We start from the raw sequence: 18,560 nt of genomic DNA, 5'->3' as shown, positions 1-18,560 counted from the left end.
CATCATCTGGCTGGCAACAAAAGGTAATAGTGGTAAAGGATTACAGATCTCTTACTATGGTTTATATGGAATTTTATAAATGCTTTATTTTATTTTGAGTCTTGCGACAGCATTCACAACTGGTGTAATATTAGTCAGGAGTGTGTGCTGTGTTTAATGAGTCCAAAAAACAACTTGTGCTGTTCATACTGATAGACCAGGGAGAATCTGAAGATGATGCATGACTTTGAGATGGAGCCTCACTGACAGAGCTGAAGCTGCTGTGAGCAAAGAGGACGCTTCTGGTGTTGGGTAGTTTGAAGGGTGACTGCATTCACAAGTCCTATGACCTCGCAGAAGCAGATTTGTGGAGCAAAACAAGCTATACTGAAGATTTGATGTACACATCATACACATTTCTGAAGGGCTTTCTTTGGAAAGTATGGCCCAGAGACCCATAACCAGTAGGAGTGTGTCGTCCAGGTTAGTGTCCTCTAAAAGGAATCCAGATAGCAGATGCTGTAAAAAGCATATATATAAAATCGAAATCCTACATACAGCAGCTCCATTGCAGAATTGCTTATCCAGTTCTTGTCTTATTTTTTTAAATAAGCAGCATCGTAGCCTAAAATAAAAAAGATACATCATAAAATAGCAGCATTATTGTAAACAAATGCGGTGCTTTATCTTTTGTTTTTACAGTGAAATTTTTATGTGCTTATTTTGTGCTTTTGTGTCATAAATACATTTAAATAAGACACTATTTCAATATAGTTCAATCTGCTAGTCATTTTTATTCTTTCCTTAATTAAAGAAATTAATTACACTATTGGAGTATACAACACTTTCTCATTTCAGAAGAACATTCACTTGCACTGTTTGAAATTTTGGATATATTTACTGTATCTTCTTTGTAGCAGATGTTCTTCTGTTACAGGCATATGGAATAAATCTTGTCACCCTGCTCAGCTTGCTTTTAGTAGAAGATTTCAGCTGATGTCTGTGCAGCACTAAGGCTTTGTCTTAATGCTTCTGTCATATTACATGTGTAATTTCATATTAAAACAAAGGGATGTTTAATCCTTCCCTTACCTGGAAGGCTAATTAACATCTTACTGCACAGTTTAATGGCATTTTACAAACGACCAGCTGAAATTCCTGTGAATCCAGTACTTATCCCTAAGGAAATATGTTAAAGAACTGCACGTGACTAATTAACACCAAACTGTTCATTAAAAAATAATAAAATCAATAATTCTTGCAAAAATTATTCAGATAAACTGGAGATTATTAATCAGTTAATGCCTAAAAGTAGGTCTTGTTGTTTCTCTTGATGCTTTTTTAATTGTCTTTTGTCATTAAACATATAAACTTGTGCAGAAATGCCCTTTTTTCAAGGAAGTAAGCTGCAGCTGTGTACGTGACAAAAACTTCAGAGATGCAAAGCACTATGTAAAGAGCAGTAACAAAGACATGAGGATAGGAAGTGACTGGAGATCACTAATCTGACCTTGAGCAGTTAATCCAAATACGTATCAGTGCCCCAACATCATTCCACCCCTAATGAGAAGGATGCTGTGGTTGCAAGCTTGGTCATCACAAGGCAGGAAATAGTACGGTGGTGTCACCTGTGCAGGCGGTGACTGGCTTCTGTAGGAATGTGGGAATGACACTGCTGCTTCACCTTGTTATGAACGTAGGGACACAATGAACGCTGCCGGGCTTCAGTGGACTGTGTACTCTGAGCTCAGCCGCACCTTAATTTGAAGCATTCCCTGTAGCAATAATACTGTTTATTTCATGAACTGTTCTGGGAGGGTAAGTTTCGAATGCTTAGAGTGTACTTTTTTCCTCTCTCTATTTGTTCAGCTTTCAGTTCCTTATGGTGTTGAAGTTTCAAATGTAGTTCTGTTCCTGTCTTCTTCGGCAGACAAATTCTGAATTTCTCACACACAGTTTTACAGTGGTAAGAGAACATGTTTTGCATAGACAGAAGAAAAAGAACAAGGGAAATCAGAATATTTTGAGACAATTATAGATTTTAAAGGGTGAAATATAACATCTTCAGTCCCTTTTATATCCTCACATTCGTTTTAGATTACAGACAATGTTTTCTCAATTGCATAATCTCAATTCAGTGTGTGCTACTCCTCCAGAATCACAGGAGAGTTTGGCAGCATTTCGGCCATATGCCTGTGGATATGGAGCTCTTTGCTGTTGTTACAGGATTAAATCCTGGCACCTCGTGCGTTAATTCTAAATGTACACTAGCTTAAGAAATATAAGTGCAGAGTGCTCAGGAGATAAGGGATTGTAAAAGGTAAGCCAAAAGATCGAGGAGGATCCTGCCTAATTTCTGTGTATTAACTGCATGTGACATATATGGATATATAAATAATCGAATATTGTGGGTTTGGTGACATACTGAACAAATGTTTTATCTGGAGGAGAGTAGTAGTAGGCTTTTCTGCTGGTCTCCCCCGTGCTCTGCTGTGAGACACAACATCTCACTTCATCCCACTTAACCATAGCTGTGCTCCTGGTCGTGTGAGCCAGGCAGGTAGCCTTTGCACTGCTCTCCCAACGGCTCAGCAGAGCAGCACTGCTCTGGTTCAGCCCGCTGTCAGCATTTTCTGCCAGAGCTTAGTTCTGCAAAACCCTGCTTAGGTACTGGCAGGAAGTGGGGAGTGGGATGGCAGCTGCCTGTGATTAGCACACAGGGTGCTTGCAGAAAGTGCTTATGCTCTGAAGAAGCATGCTGGAATAATAGAGACATCGTGGCTGTTTCTAGCTCCCAGAACTAGATCTGGAAGGATATTGTCGTTTTTGGACCAGGGAGTTATAGGACCCTTGCTACAGGGCTTTTTAGTGTAAGGCACCAATAGTTTGTTTATGGAAGTGTATTGTAAGTTGCATATTTTGTTGGCATTGTCCATGCTTTGCCAGTTAGATGTAAATTTTGGTGAAGGTTGGTGCAAGGTAACCTCATCTGGAAAGTCAGGATAACCAGGCCGAGTTTATTCTTTCTAAGATACAAGAGGGACACGAATTCTGGAAGCAGGATGAAGAAAGGAAGTTTAATCATGTACTGTCTAAGTTAAAGCAAGTTGAACGCGTACCATAATGAAAGGTATTTGGAAGCACCTGACCTACAGGAAGCGGGTATGATATGTTGTCCCTGGTAATTGTAGTGCGAGAGAAATAACTCGGTCCAGCCTGCTTGTGTAGCACTCATTATACACCACGTAGTTCTTTAACTTCAGGTGGTTTAGAAAAAAGCTCTCTCTTCATAGCCATGTGGTTACAGCAGTTCCTCATTTTATGCAATTCTAATTATAGGGGTTGTAATAGGGCTGTAAAAGCAAATGGAAGTGGCTTAATCTTGACCTAGGAGAATTTAGTGTCAAGACAGATATGATTGCATGATGTTTTTTGTGGACAGCAACTACCTGGTTTAACAGAAACAGCAAAGGTAACTTCAGTGTGGTTGTTTCCACTATGGATTTTTTTCCCCATTTTTCATTTCAACATTCAAGGTAATTTCTCTCTAGAACACAGTTGGGATTTAATTCAGTCCCAAGATCCATGTTCCTGTTCCAAACTGAGTTTTTAGAATTAAGTTTTACAACCACAGTGGACAAATTCACACACAGCAGGTTTTTAGGGTGCACTTCCACAACACTTATCAATTGTGTGCATTCATATTAGTAGTTTTAGTCAAATTAAGACAAGGTTTTAAATTAAGAGTGATTATTTGCTATCTCAAATAGGGCAGTAACTTGATAAAAAATAAAAAAATAAACTTGATACTCTTTGTCTGAAGCCTATGAGTTTGTTTATCTAGAATGCAGAAGCTTCTCTTGTTTAATTTGAAAGTTTTGAGTAAGAGGGTCATTGTTACTGGGGGCTGGGGCTGTTTGGCTCTCCTTGAAAAATGCAGGCGTTAGAGTAAAACTTAGAGAAGTTCATTTCAGTACTGCAGGCTTCGTTTTATGCTGTGAAATTATCTGCAGTCAACCATTTGAACCTGATATTTCCATTTTGAGAGAGATGTACCAAGCATGCCATCGGGCAGGAGGCTCGTAGGGGTCTGACCTTGTAAGATGAAGGCTGCTGCATTATGGATAGGCTCTATGTAATCTGAGCACCGCATCTACTGTGTGGCTATCAAATAGATGGAACCCTGTAGCTATTTTTTTTTCCAACCATAGCATGCTTTTCAGGTGTTAAAGCATTGCTTTTTTCAAAGTTTTTCCCCTTTGTTGCCCTCTGCAGTTTGGTTGGATAAATTCTGAGCCCCACCCTCCAGCCTATATTTACTTCCCTGTCTCTGATGAAATTCAGTTGACACTAATGAGTCAAATACTGTCCAAGGCTGGCTGTTATCTTCCATTTAGTTTTGCTTTCCTCTCCATTTCGGAGTAAAGGGCTCATGGTTATTTGACCAGGTTTTTAGGAAGTGACATTGTAAGGGTATTGGATTAATTTTTTTTTTTTGTGGGTGTGAGTGGTGGAGAGGATGCATGCAGCATGGTTTCATATAGACCAACAGGGGAGAGATGCCCCAAGGGCTGAAAAACGTGCAGGTAAACCTCGTGTTGTCTTGCCTGCTTTCTGTGGCCAGTCAAGTGTGAGAGAAATCAGAAGGAATTAATTCCTGTGCTGTTGGAGCTCCTTGTTGTGTTTCTGCCTGCTGGGAAGACAAGGCAGCATCTCAGCTCAGGGCATTGGAGTGGGATAGAGAGAAACTGAGGTCACAGGGATGGGGTTTTGTGCTTTGAAAATGAAATAGAGTTTTCAGGAGGAGTCCATGAGAATCAGTAGTCAATCCATACTTAGGCCATAACCATATTGTGGACATGTAAGGGATTTTTAGAGTTAGTTGAGACAGAAATTTACCTCTGAAATCGAAACCTTTTCCATTCTGTAAACGTACCCTGTAAACAGTCTTAACTCATTTAATAACTAACTGGCTGATTTTTGATTGCAGTCAAGGGATCTTTAGAGCTATCATCAGCAGTGATAACAACAAGCACGTGTGCACTTGTCTAGAAAGCCCTTGGAAGTGCTTTCTGTGCATTTGTTCAGCCTTTTACTTGTGGTTTAACGCATCTCATACCCTGCAAAGATTTTATTTTGATTTAAAATCAAGCAAACAAAGGAAAATTAAAAACCATGTGGGGTGCTTCTGTTTAATCTTGAGCCTTGTTAGTTTGATGATTTTTTTTTTTTTTTTTTTTTTAACTTAAATGTGGTTGCTGCCTATATCTTAATGTGCAGGACTAAATTTGTCTTGCATTTGTTTAACAGCACTGCAATGGCATTAAAAAGCTCTTGTCCTTTCATCATATTTATTAAAAGAAAAAAAGTACAGATTACACAAGTGATTTTTTTTTTTTTTTTTAAGGAATCAACAACAGACAAAAAAGTGATGAAAAATGTCAGGTTTTGAAAAGCAATTTGATTTCTTGCAGGCAGACTGAACAAGTGCCTGAGCTTCTTTGTGTCTTTCTTCCAGCACTGAGCTTGTCACACATCTTTTACCAGCTCTTGTAGCTGGTGTGGACAAACTTTTATCAAGTTTTGTTAATAGCAGCTGCTTCAATTTCAATCTTCAGGCTCAAATGGGAATGAAGAGGGACTGAATATTTCTTTAAAACGTGAAGAAATACAAAAGCTTATTGGCGACAAGAAGATTTTTATATGCTCGAACTCTGCTGTATTAAATAGACTAAAAGGATTTTCAAAGATAATTATGTTACCATATCTTAGTGAAAATTACTGCTCTATTATCTGATATATCAATATTCTAGTGCACTCAGTCTATATGGAACTGGGACATAATTGTTGAGATCTTAGAAGGGTCATTGCCTAAAAATGTTACAGAGTTGCCAGCAGTTAGCAAGGGTATCTCCACACAGTATTTCAATGACAGTTTCCAATAAAAGAGGAAGGAAATAATAATTTGGGAAGTTTCTAAGGTTCATCTTTCATTTCATGAAAGATTATTGGGAATGAAAAAAGAACTTTTAGTATTACAGTGCTTGGATTGGAGTTGAATTTATCATCACACATTATTGCTTCTGACTAATCACTGCAGCTAGCTTGAAAATAAATGTGACATCACTGTCAAGTTACGCTGTTTTATCATAAAGCATATTTCAAAGGAAAATATTGAAGTGCTCCATTTTGCATATTGACATAAGTTGCTTTTGTTATTCTTCCAATTCTAAGCGAATGTGTACAGGATTTGAGCGTGAGTTCCCATTTTAATATGCTTCTGGTTATTACTGATAGATAGTTTATTTTTTCTCAGGATCTTTTGTATATCCATTTTGTATGTATTAGTAAGTCCTTTTAGAAAATACAGAACTGGTGAATAATTGCTGTAACTTGAAATATAAGAGGTTTTTAAGTTAAAACTAAAGGTCTTGAGATAAGGGCAATATTTTTCTTAATATTAATTGATGTAATAGGAAAAAAAATGATCAGAAGTATGCTTCTATGGAATCAGTTACAAGTAAAATTACTTTATACCAAAGCTGGTGTTTATTTTGTAAGTTTAGAGCTAAGTATTATGAAGACATGACGTCAGAGTGAGAAACATTCCTTGGCACGTTAATTTATATACAAAAGGGAGAAAGTATTTGGAGAATAGCTCTCTAAAACTTACAGGTGTATTTTAGTTTCGAAAAAAAAAATTACTGGAAAATAGTTGCTCGCTAATACAGTATTTGAAGGTTTTTTTTTGTTGTTCTAAAGTACTTCTTCCTTTTGAACATAGAGGGGAATTTTACAATGTTGACTTCTTTTGATTGAGACCAAAAAAAAATTTGGTATGCAAATATCTGTAGTGAAATTAGTATGTAAAAATACGGGGGGAAAAAAAAAAAAAAAAAAAAAACATCACTTCAACCCAGGGATTTGGGTTGAAAAAGAAGAAAAAGGAGACTTGGTATTTTTCTACCAAGTTTGATCATCAGTCTTCTAATTGTGTTGTGTCTTTGGGAAGTGAAAACTGTTTCTTTGTGTGTTTGCTGTCAACCACAGGAGTAATTTCAGGAGCAATTTATTTATAACAACTGCAGCTGAGGAGCTTTGAGAGTCTTACATAAATGTGTATGTTCAAAGTCAACTCTAACAATCTTTAAGTTTGATATAAGAGGAACTAGAGTTTTCTTTATGTGTTTCTGGTTCTTGTTACCCCCAAGTTATCACACACACATTTCACTGCTGGTAGAACAGCTGATTTTGCATGTTTGAAAACAAGCGTGATAAAAAACATATACAATAGAACAAAACTTCGAGACTATGGCATGGTGTTAAAAGTTGTTTAGTTGGTGTATTTAAACTTTTAGATTCACAGGCTGTGTTCAAAACAGTCTATGTATAAAAGCTGCTCTTCTCCTGAAATACCTGGAAGATTAAAAAAATAATAAAGGTTAAAAGGAAAGATGCAGAGTAAAAGAGGAGAATGGGAGCTGGTCAGAGGGAGAAAAATGCACAAATATAACTTGATCTGTCACATCTTGTAATCTGGCTACCACCTGTCAGTAAATGTATTTGCTTTAGCAGATTCTTTGCAGAAGGATGTAGTAGTATGAGATTTGAGGGAACAAATGTTGTCTTTAACTCCTGATGAGCACATGGGTTTTGCTGTTGGTCATCTTTGCAAGTACAGTTTTAAAGAACGTTGATGGGGATTTTGTGACTGTAGTTAGTTCTTGGCTGTATCTGAAACATCTTTCTGTGAAGGGGTATGGGCCACAGGCAGGAAAAAATTGGACGCATATCTTCCTATGGCTGGCTTTATTTGTATAGCATTTACTTGTCTCCAGGAAGGGATGGGGAAGGTGCATTGGAATAAACCTTTCTTGAGAGGAAAATGGTGGAAAAATAGCATAAAATCTGCCATTTAAAATGTCTGAAGTTTCTCAAAACTCTGCTCCTATAATTTCTTTCCTTTCTTAACTTTCTAATATGTGTAATTGTTCCTAAGACATTAGTGATGCTTGTTTTTATTTTTGTTGTGTAATAACTTTTTCCTCCGTTTTTTCCTCTTTAACTTTTATCATAAAATGAACCTAGGCCCTGTAATGTTTAATATTAATTAAAATAACTTCGGTTTTGTTCTTTCTGTTCTGTAAAAGGGTATCTGAAGAATTTTTACAAATTTTATCTTGGAAATTAGCTTATTCATTATGTTTAATTTTAGGAAATGGTGCTCTTGCAGAACATTCTGAAAATGTGCATATTTCAGGAGTGTCAACGGGTAAGTCATTTTTTGTAATGTTTAAATTTCATGCATGACTTAAATAGTAAATATTGAAAGCCACCTGGTATCTTATGAAGAGATATTTGGCTATAAAAATTATTACTGCCTTTTGCAGCATGTAATAAGGAATGAAGCAACTGGAACATGGAAAAATTCTCATAAGATAAAATTGATACCTGCATGCTCATGAACAGATTATGCCTTTCTAAGTGGACTGCTTAATTATTTTTCCATACAAACATTGAACTAAGAGAAAAGTTGGTTTAAGTTGAATTGATATTTTCTTTCCACAGTAAAGTTTTTGTGAAATGAAATTTATTGAAATGTAATTTTGGACACTGCTTCTATCAAATAATATAAATCCAGGAGTTATGCGTTTCACCTGATTAGATTGAAGCAGTAACTGAAACTACTGTACACTTGACTGCACATTTTCTTTAATAGAAGAAAAAAATTTTAGAACTCATGAAACTGAGAAACTGATGAGATGCCGGGAGAGTACAGGGCATAATAGCAGCAAACATTGCTCAAAGGTTGCTTCATTCTTTTCCTGTAAGTCAGTTTTGGGCCTCTTCTGGGCAGCAGCTACAGGTGGGACCTGTATTAGTGATGTGTCTGTATGGCTGTGAAGCCATTAGGTGGTCCCAGTGTACATTTTTTGGTCCTCAGTGTCAGCTGACCTATTGGTCGTATTTTACACTTAAGTGATGCAGACATTCAGAATATGTGCAACTAAGGAGATGACCACCTTCCTTCAGTGGATAGAAGAGTATAAGCCTGATTCTTTACATAGGAAAGCTGCCACTAATCCTTGTAAATCAAAGTGATTTTGACACCGTTCTCCTAAAATAGAAGTCAAAATGCAAACTCATTTAATGACAACAGGTTGCATATTTTGCTGTTTGTATTTGTGTATGCAGTTAAATTTTTAGACGAATATAATTCAGTTGATGGTCTCTGTTAAGTGTACAACCTTCTTCCCCCTTCCATGGCTTGCTACACAAACACTATTAAGAGGCTAATTACAGAGGATCTTTGCTATCCGTTCTTGTGCTGCATCGTCAAGAATGTTGATGTTTTTCAACAGTAATAGTGCACCAAGAATCATATATAGTACATTTATGGCACACAAATAACAGCACGGGTACTTGCTGCTCTAGGAGCAATTGTTGCTGAAATTGATTGTATGAGATATACTGAAAGCTGCATAGGTTTTAACAACATTTCACACTTAGATTTACTGCAACAGACCTGTCATTAGTCACAATACAGGCAGAAAAGCATCTGCTGGGCAAGAGGTGAATGGAATTTTTGACTCTGCTTTCAGTCCTTTGGCCAGCAGGCACAAACAGGCTGTGCCAAGAAGAGGAGAACACAACGTACTTTCTATGCAAGATAACAACAGCTGCTAGAGAGACCTTTAGGTCCTTGGAAGAAAGATCCAGCGAGGGCTTTCCTTTAAAATAAAACATATTAAAAAAAAAATAGTTTGGGCAGTACTGGGTTTTGAAAAATGGCTTTTTATCTATGGATGTATAAAAATATATCATACATTAAGATACAAATTCTAAGAGTAAAATGAAAAAAATTACCCTGGAGAATTTTGAGATAGCTGGGGGATTCTGTTAGTGAACATACAAAGCAAGCATGCAGGCAGACACAGTGGCATTTCCCTTATGGTCACATGTATATACATCTGAAAGTGTAAGTCCATAGTCTAGGTATAAAAGGTGAGGCTGTACTTGCATAATTGTTGGGTTCCTTTTGAAACAATTTGGGTTTCCCAAATGTGTTTGGACTTGGAGATTTTATATTTCATCAAGCATACCTGGGCAGTTTTACATTTAGCAAAACAATTTTAAACAAAGAGTTTCTGTAAAATAGAACCAAAGACAGCTGGCCTTTGATCTTTCTAATTCCAACTCTAACTTGGTTTTGAAACCAGGCAGGAGATTTTCTTGGACAGTTGCTGCTGGGAAGGAATTTTAAATGAAATGATTGTCTTGATGGTAGATTTCCTGTTGTGCTGCTGCTGTAAAGCTACATGACCTACCTCACTAAATTATGTTTTAATAGCAGAGACTTCTGTGGTCTTTGGTATTTATGCTTCTGCTGTATATTATATCTGCCAAGTTGCAGGTAAACCTCTAATATATGAGCACACTTTTTCTACCAACAGCAGTAATGGAATGCTGTCTCTCGTGTATAAGCTGTCACTACTGAACAAGTGTTAATGCCTTCAAAATCTGAAAATTTGAAAAATATTTTCAGGTCTGTCTTTGTGGTATGTGGCACCATAATTTTCACAAGTGCAAAATTATATTCCCCCACCTCCGTTTGAAAGGCTTTCTGTACTGGAGAAAAAACTTGTTCACGACAATAATAAAATAAAGTAAATTCATAACGATTCCTTTTTATCTATTGTGTCCCTGTGTTGCAGAGCAAAGGGCATTTTAAATTAGAGGTTTTTCAGCGTGACCTGGAGGCAAGGATTCCTGTGCCTGCTTCCCCTGTAGTTCTCCAAATAAGACTTTCAGTGGCTCCCGAGAGTTACAAATGCAATAATTATCCTCCCTATTCATGGTTTAGACTTTATCATAACATTATTCTCTTTTTACTCTAAGCTGTTTTAAACACCTTCAGATCATTTATCCAGCTGCATTCATGTCCTTACCATGTCCAATATAATGCATGCCTTATCATCTTGTGGTTCACATTGAAAGCTAATTCTTTTATCTTTTCAACTAATCTCCTGGCATTACTGTGAAGATAAATCCCTAATCTCCCTCTCCCTGCTTTTCTGAAGTGACTTTTTTCTTTGACATGTTGTTCACTGTTGCTACAGGTACTTTACCTCTCTTGGCTACAGAATTTTTGGATAACTTTCTTAATTATTTTCTTGTTACAACTTGAAATTTGAGTTCTGTACCATAAAGTTTTCATTGGCTCTCTTTTGTTTACCAGTCAACATCCCGTAGGTGGTTTATAGGTATGTTCTGTGTTCTGTAACCCAGGGTGGTGAACACATTTCAAGAAGGGAGTAAGGAAACCTTTTGTAAAACACGTATAAAAATAAATAATAATAATAATAATAATAAAAAAAAAACTCTACAAGAAAATCTACATACATACACCAGAAAACCACGTGCAGAATCTATCCTCTCAGCAGTATTTTTGACCATTATTTTGCACTCTTGTTTGTGAAGCGTCTTCAGTCCTAAGTAAATTACTGCAATCTGCTGAACAGAGGTGGGAAAAGTAACAAACAAAATCACAAATATTTTGTTAATAAAATAAAGGCTGACAAAGGAAAGAATTTAAAACAGGTAGGAGACTTGTACGAAAGAATGCAGTGGTGTCAGGGGAATTGAGAGGAACGTAGGCAGAGGTAACACCCACGTAGAAACATGTTGTACAGAAGGGAGTCAGTCTCACCCAAAGCCTTGTAGCCACCAGCAGGGGGAGATTTAGAAACATCCTGGGCTTAAATTGCTGTGCATCCTCTGAGCCTTCTCGGTTTGTATTGTACTTCTGTCCTGGTTAGGTCTTCATCTCCTTTTTTTCTGACTCTAATGTTCATATTGTTGTTTTGTTACATATTTTAAATGCTTTAAAACCTGGTCTGTTTGCCTGTAATCTTTAAATACTCGAGGCTGCTAGCAATGGAAATTAGAAGTGCAAAATCTCCACAATTTAGGGTAAAAAGTCTAGCCTTATGTGACATCACCTGAATTGTTTTTTTTGAGTCCCTGGCCTTCTTGATGTTCTTCACATTTTTCATAGCTACAAACAGATTAATAAAATATATGTTAATTTATATTTTTGTCAAAAGATTTAGAAGAAACATCCTAGTTAAGCAGAGGCTTAGCAGTTGATTTAAAAGGCTTGATATTATCTTTATAAAGTAGATGCCCTTTACAACTGTTTTATTTCAGAAGGTTGTATTTGATTTTAAATCTTCCTGAGAAATTATGCTCTCAAGATGACAGCACTTCCGAAGTGCAGCTTCTACCTTAACACATATACATACGCACACACACACACATATATATGTATGTGTGTGTATATATATACACACATACATATATATGTGTGTGTGTATATATACATATACATATATATGTGTGTGTATATATATATATACACATACATATATATGACTTCTATGAAGTTTTCAAGCAAATGGGAGATTTCTGATGTCTCCTTCGTTGTAAGAAAGAGATTTTAGTGCATGAATGTATATCAGATATGGAGGTACATTGAGCCATTGAGCTTATCTGAACCTTCAGTTCAGGTAGCTGCAGTTCCCTTTTCAAGCCCATTTCATTTTATTTCTTGGACCCCCACTTTGTTGTATGCACACTCTTCAGTTCGACTTCTCTGTCTCAGCATATTGTTCATTTCACCCTGTGTTTTAGTGCTTGTGTTAGTCCTTGCTTCCTCATGCCATCCGTGTTCTGCTTCTCTTCCAATATTAGACAAGGCTGGAAATGGTCATGTTTTGCCCTCAGCTCTTAGTGGTAGCTTTGGTGGAAAGAGAGGGGAAGCCATCTTAGGTGAAAATACAGAAAGTATAGGGAGACAGCTGGTACTGGAAAAAAAAAAAAAAAAAAAAGGTGGGTGCAGGGGGACAAAAGCTTGAATATTAGGAAAACTAGAACTTTTCGGGGTGCTTTGAAAACACCAGCTTGGTTATACAGGCTTTCCCTGTGGAATTTCTTCCAAGCTTGTGTAACAAGTAAAAGTTTCTGCTTGTACTACTGCAGGGACTGGACTGAGACATGGTAGCTGTCAGCGCTGTGCCAGCGTAGCAAGTTGCAAAACTAATTGAATAGTAATTTACAGTTGATAGCTGTGTTTGGAGGTTTCTATTCAGCAAACACATGCTATACGTATATTTATAGCATGCTGAAGTCTTTGGAGGTGAGCGTTGTAAAATTGAATGAACATACGTTGAGTGGATTATTTTGATGTTCTAGTATGAGGTTATCCTCTCTTGTGTTGTCAGGCAAATTTAAAAGCTTCCTGAGAGGTTTTTGATAGCAAAATCTAACATGTCAGTGCGTAAACATCCAAAACCAGATGAATGCTCTAATAATATAAATTTCACCTGAAGGCAGTTTATTTTAAGCTGAACTCTATATCAGTACCAACCAAATAGTGTGTGGAATTGCTTACCAACATCTGTAAGCTTGGTACAAAACACTTTACACATGCTTTACCTTTTTTTTTTTTTGCATGTGTTTTAGTTTCATACCGATGAAAAATTGATTTTTATTGCAACATTCGATTGTGAAGTTTTTCTTTCCAGTCCTTCCATTTATTGTCTGAACAGATGCAAAATGTATCCAGGTTGCTCGTGCAAGGGCAGCGTTCCAAAATACCGTGGTGTTGGAGCACCACCTATAGGGCCTCCTGGAAACTAAAACAAAAAATCTTCGAGCAAATAGTTAATTAACTATTAAAATAAAATTATATCTTTCTGTATTTCGAGACTTTTTCTGTCCAAGGTATTTTGATGGTTCCTATGTTCTGTGGCTGAAGTACATTAATACTTCATTGTGCAGCATGAATTATGCTGTAATAAGGAATGTTTGAAAAACTTTTAAAAGCAATGTTGTTTAATTTGTGTTTCTAACTTTATATATTCAAGCTAATGCAGAAGATATTGGCATATGACAGTATTTTTGTGTTTTAATCCTTTCAAACCTATTTTTAGAAATGTTAGTTATGCTACATTAAAATATTTGTGATAACAATCATATAAGAATATAACTTCGTATTACCTTGTATTAGAGTTGTTCAATAATTTCAGATCCCTGTACTCTTTAAAAATTATCTAAAGGCTTGATTGTGGATTAAAATAGGAAAACAAAAGGAATAACTTGTTTACATTATTGCAACATAATTTTAGTAATTATGTCTTTACAGGTGCAATTTATTCTTCCCCTTTTTTTTTCACGGTGCCAGTTTCTGATTTGTCATTTTAATCAAACGTATCCAAAATTTTAAACATTCTAAAGTTTTTGTTCAACAGACAATGATGAAAATGCCTCCCAATTTGTAACAGTTTGTGTTTAAACTACTTCTGTGTGTAACTGTTGGCTTTCCCAGTAAACTTACAGAGCCCACAAGTTTTGGACAAGCGATGATGAAAGTTTAAGATAAAAGAAAGGTGGGCAATTATTTTGAATATGTTTTCTGACCTCTCAGACTTAACAGGGTCATCATTTCAAGCCCTGTAGTGAGAGCATTCTGGTCTTCCTATCTATGTGACTGTTGTGAATATGGTACATGACAACTGTTTAGTATAAGGCTGTTAAGGAGGGGAAAAAAAATATTTATAAGAACATTACTTCAAATGAAATTAGCAGCACTAAGAACACTCCAGTGAAAGAAACAAGCAGCTGAGTTAAGGCCATTGCAGAAAGATACTCCTATAATAAAGTAAAAATACAAATGGTTCAGTTACTCCGGTTGCATAGAATTCGTCCTATAAATATAAACTTCCCAGTTCATTACCAGAAATGTAGTTATGCAAGTCCCTGTTAAAAATAAATTCCTGTAAGCCTAACTTAATGTTTATAAACACAGTATGTTGCAATAAGTGCTGTTTGCCATCCAAGCACTGGGAATCTTGTGAGTGAAGATCACTTCCATGTCAAGGTCTGGAAGGCAGTATTTAAATAAAGGCTGGCTGGGCACTGGGTCTTTGTAAGACAGGAAATTTCAGCTACTGGATTATTTTGCTTTAATTTATTTCTCACTTTCCAATTCATTTGTTTAAGGTGTAAATGCATTCAGTTACATTGAATCAAATTTTTGTGAAGGCTGAAAAATAAGATTAGGAAATAGTGAATATTTCACAGAATAAAGATGTCAAAAATCAGTGTGTGTTAATATTTAAAAAAAAAAAAAATGTAATAATATGTGGTATGCTAACTGATATTAATACAAGCTTCTGCACTGGAAACATTGGAGGACATCTTCCGGCTGTCATATTATGGCCTTTCACAGAATTTCACAGAATTTTCTAGGTTGGAAGAGACCTCAAGGTCATCGAGTCCAACCTCCAACCTAACGCTAACAGCCCTCCACTAAACCATATCCCTAAGCTCTACATCTAAGCGTCTTTTGAAGACTTCCAGGGATGGTGACTCCACCACTTCCCTGGGCAGCCTGTTCCAGTGCCTCACAACCCTTTCAGTGAAGAAGTTCTTCCTAACATCTAACCTAAAACTCCCCTGGCTCAACTTAAGCCCATTCCCCCTCGTCCTGTCACCAGGCACGTGGGAGAACAGGCCAACCCCCACCTCGCTACAGCCTCCCTTGAGGTACCTATAAAGAGCGATAAGGTCACCCCTGAGCCTCCTCTTCTCCAGGCTGAACAAGCCCAGCTCCCTCAGCCGCTCCTCATAGGACTTGTTCTCCAGGCCCCTCACCAGCTTCGTCGCCCTTCTCTGGGCTCACTCAAGCACCTCCATGTCCTTCTTGTAGCGAGGGGCCCAAAACTGAACACAGTACTCGAGGTGCGGCCTCACCAGAGCTGAGTACAGGGGGACGATCACCTCCCTAGCCCTGCTGGTCACGCTGTTCCTGATACAAGCCAGGATGCCGTTGGCCTTCTTGGCCACCTGAGCACACTGCTGGCTCATATTCAGCCGACTATCCACCATCACTCCCAGGTCCTTCTCTGCCTGGCAGCTTTCCAACCATTCCTCTCCCAGCCTGTAGCTCTGCTTGGGGTTATTGCACCCCAGGTGCAGGAATGTCCATTAGCAGCTACTTTAGACATTTGTTTTTATTGCTACCTCATCTAAGTCATTGTGATATTTTCCCTGATAAGTGCTGATGATTGATTTTGTCCTACTGCCGTTTAAAAATTAATCATATTACTTTCTGTGTGCTTTCTATATGCATATTTTTTAGCTTGTGGAGATATTCCAGAACAAATTCGATCACCGAGTGGGACAATCACAAGTCCAGGGTGGCCTTCTGAGTATCCTGCCCGAATCAACTGTAGTTGGTACATCCATGCAAACCCAGGGGAGATCATCACTATCAGGTAATGGTGGTTCCTGTATTAACTGCATGGACTGAAGAAGTACTGACTGGGTATTTTTGACTGGTCTCTTGTATGTAGTAATTTCCTCTATCTTCCTTGTAAATGTAGGATTTCCATTTTGTCCCTTTTTTTACTTTTAAGTTTAAGTTACTCTTACATAGCCATGTAACATTTGTTTTCTGAACCTTCTATGCTTCTATGTACAGGGATAAAAATTAGATTTTTTTTTTTTCAAATTATGACAACTCACAACTTCTGTTGAAAGCAGTAAGAGCTATTGAAATGATTGAAATTAGCATCCATTTCCATTCAGTAGTATGGAAGCAAGAGCTAACTCTTTCCAAATAATAGTAAAGCTGGGACAAATATGAGTGCTTCTAAAAATATGCTTCTAAATTTACATAAGTTAATGAGTCTGGCTTTTTTTTTTTAATTTTAAAAGACTATAGTCGAAATGCTCATATATATTTTATTACTTGTATTGTGACGTATTGTAACTGTCAGTATTAAAAGATATGTTATAAAGCTAAAGTTGATCATTTTCTTGCTAAGCTGGGTGTTGTCATGCCCATTCCTCCCCATCCTAAGTATATTTTCAAAACTGCAGAGTTGAAAACCAGAGTAAGTATGTTCTGTATGCTCATTTATTTGACCTCTTTAATTTCTCTGAAATATAAGAATCTTTTATTCAAAAATGTGTATGGGCAATTCTCTAATGCTTCATTACTACAAAATCTCATGACGTGCTTAAAAGTAACAGGGAATAAATAATAAACCAATAGGTAACAAATGTGGTTTTGGAAGTCCTGACTCACAACAGTTTCAGGTACCTTGTAACATTTGGAAAGAAGTAATATAAAAAAAAAAAATTGTGCAAGTTCTCATCAGTTCATTCTCCATTAATGCCACAACAGAAATCTAGGTTTGTTCTAGCATCAGGATACAACTTGGTACTGCTTCATAGGCAGCTCATACTCCTGATAATGAAATTATTTCTTATACAGACCTGCTGAGTAAGAAGAAGATCTTCATTAGGAAGTATCTGCTTTGACATCAGTTACTCCTTTAATTTTTTTTTTAATTTAAACAATTTTTCTACTAAATGTTAAACTGTCATTAACACGATGTAGAGTAGGTAGAAGTGCACATCTATTAGAATGCTTTCTAAAATCTTTCATACAATTTATTTTTAATAAAACTTCTTTTTTCTCGCACCTTGTTTTTTTCCACTCATCTTCCTAGCATACATTTCACATTTCATTTCTGGTTTACAGCTCTGTTGTCTGTGCTGACCTGCTTTGCCTAGACTATTTCCCCTTTGCACTTCATTACCATGGCAGCATGCCTTTATATAGCTGTTGTCAAAGCTTGGGTAATATCTTCCATGACATATCCATTGGGTAACTGAGTAGTGCAACTGAGGGCAACTCTTATCTTAAATAGTAGTTTTGAACAATTTAGCTGGACTTGCAATGTCAAGTCATGTCATTGGCAAAGTGTAGTATTAGCTAAAGTTCTGCTGAAATTTAGTTTAAATAAAATCACTTAGTTGCATATGAAAATCATTAAATGAGGTTCAAAATGCAATTTCATGAATAGAATTATTTAAAATATTTCATTAAAGTGAAAGATTATTTATTTATTTAAGCAAAACCGAGCTTTTAATGCAATATTGTGTTTGACAGAATGGATTCTTGCAACCCTTATAACATAAGAGTGTTAACACCACAAGGTTGAAGTGTATTCTTACCCGGATAGAAAAGGTAATATTAAAAGGTATTGTTATTTTTATTTCAGACCAGAAGAGTACTACAGCTACTTTCCATTTTTATGTATAGTACTTCATTAGCTTGGTTGGGTGAATAGCCAAGTTCAGTAGCAATTATGACCTCTCTTCTCTTTCAGCTTTCAAGATTTTGATGTTCAGGGATCACGCCGATGCAGCTCAGATTGGTTGACAATTGGAAGCTACAAGAATATTGAAGGCTACAGAGCATGTGGCTCCTCCATTCCTTCCCCATACATCTCTTCACAGGATCATGTTTGGATCAGATTTCATTCAGATGACAGCATCTCCAGAAAAGGCTTCAGATTAGCCTACTTTGCTGGTATGTTTCAAGTGATACCTAGTACAACTTTACAGTTTCATGGGTTTTCTTTTCTGGTTTAAGACCTATTTCCTTGTAGTAGGGTGTAGTATATGCATTTCCTGTAGTCAGTTCAGGCCTTATTGAAATCAGG

At 36.8% G+C, this 18,560-nt stretch overlaps 1 protein-coding gene across 1 annotated transcript in view; it reads left to right on the top strand.

Moving 5' to 3' along the window:
• LRP12 (LDL receptor related protein 12) overlaps positions 1–18,560 on the top strand; it is a 52,226-nt gene that overhangs the window by 19,831 nt on the left and 13,835 nt on the right. Inside the window, exons 2-4 of the mRNA XM_032181229.1 lie at positions 8,195–8,251; positions 16,184–16,319; positions 18,225–18,427. Of these exons, the coding sequence (XP_032037120.1) occupies positions 8,195–8,251; positions 16,184–16,319; positions 18,225–18,427 (396 nt within the window). The remainder of the gene's footprint in view (positions 1–8,194; positions 8,252–16,183; positions 16,320–18,224; positions 18,428–18,560) is intronic.

Source organism: Aythya fuligula, chromosome 2, assembly GCF_009819795.1.
Source record: "Aythya fuligula isolate bAytFul2 chromosome 2, bAytFul2.pri, whole genome shotgun sequence".
Lineage (NCBI taxonomy): Eukaryota > Metazoa > Chordata > Aves > Anseriformes > Anatidae > Aythya > Aythya fuligula.
Note: the sequence above shows the minus strand (reverse complement) of the source record. Positions and strands in the feature narration are given on the sequence as shown.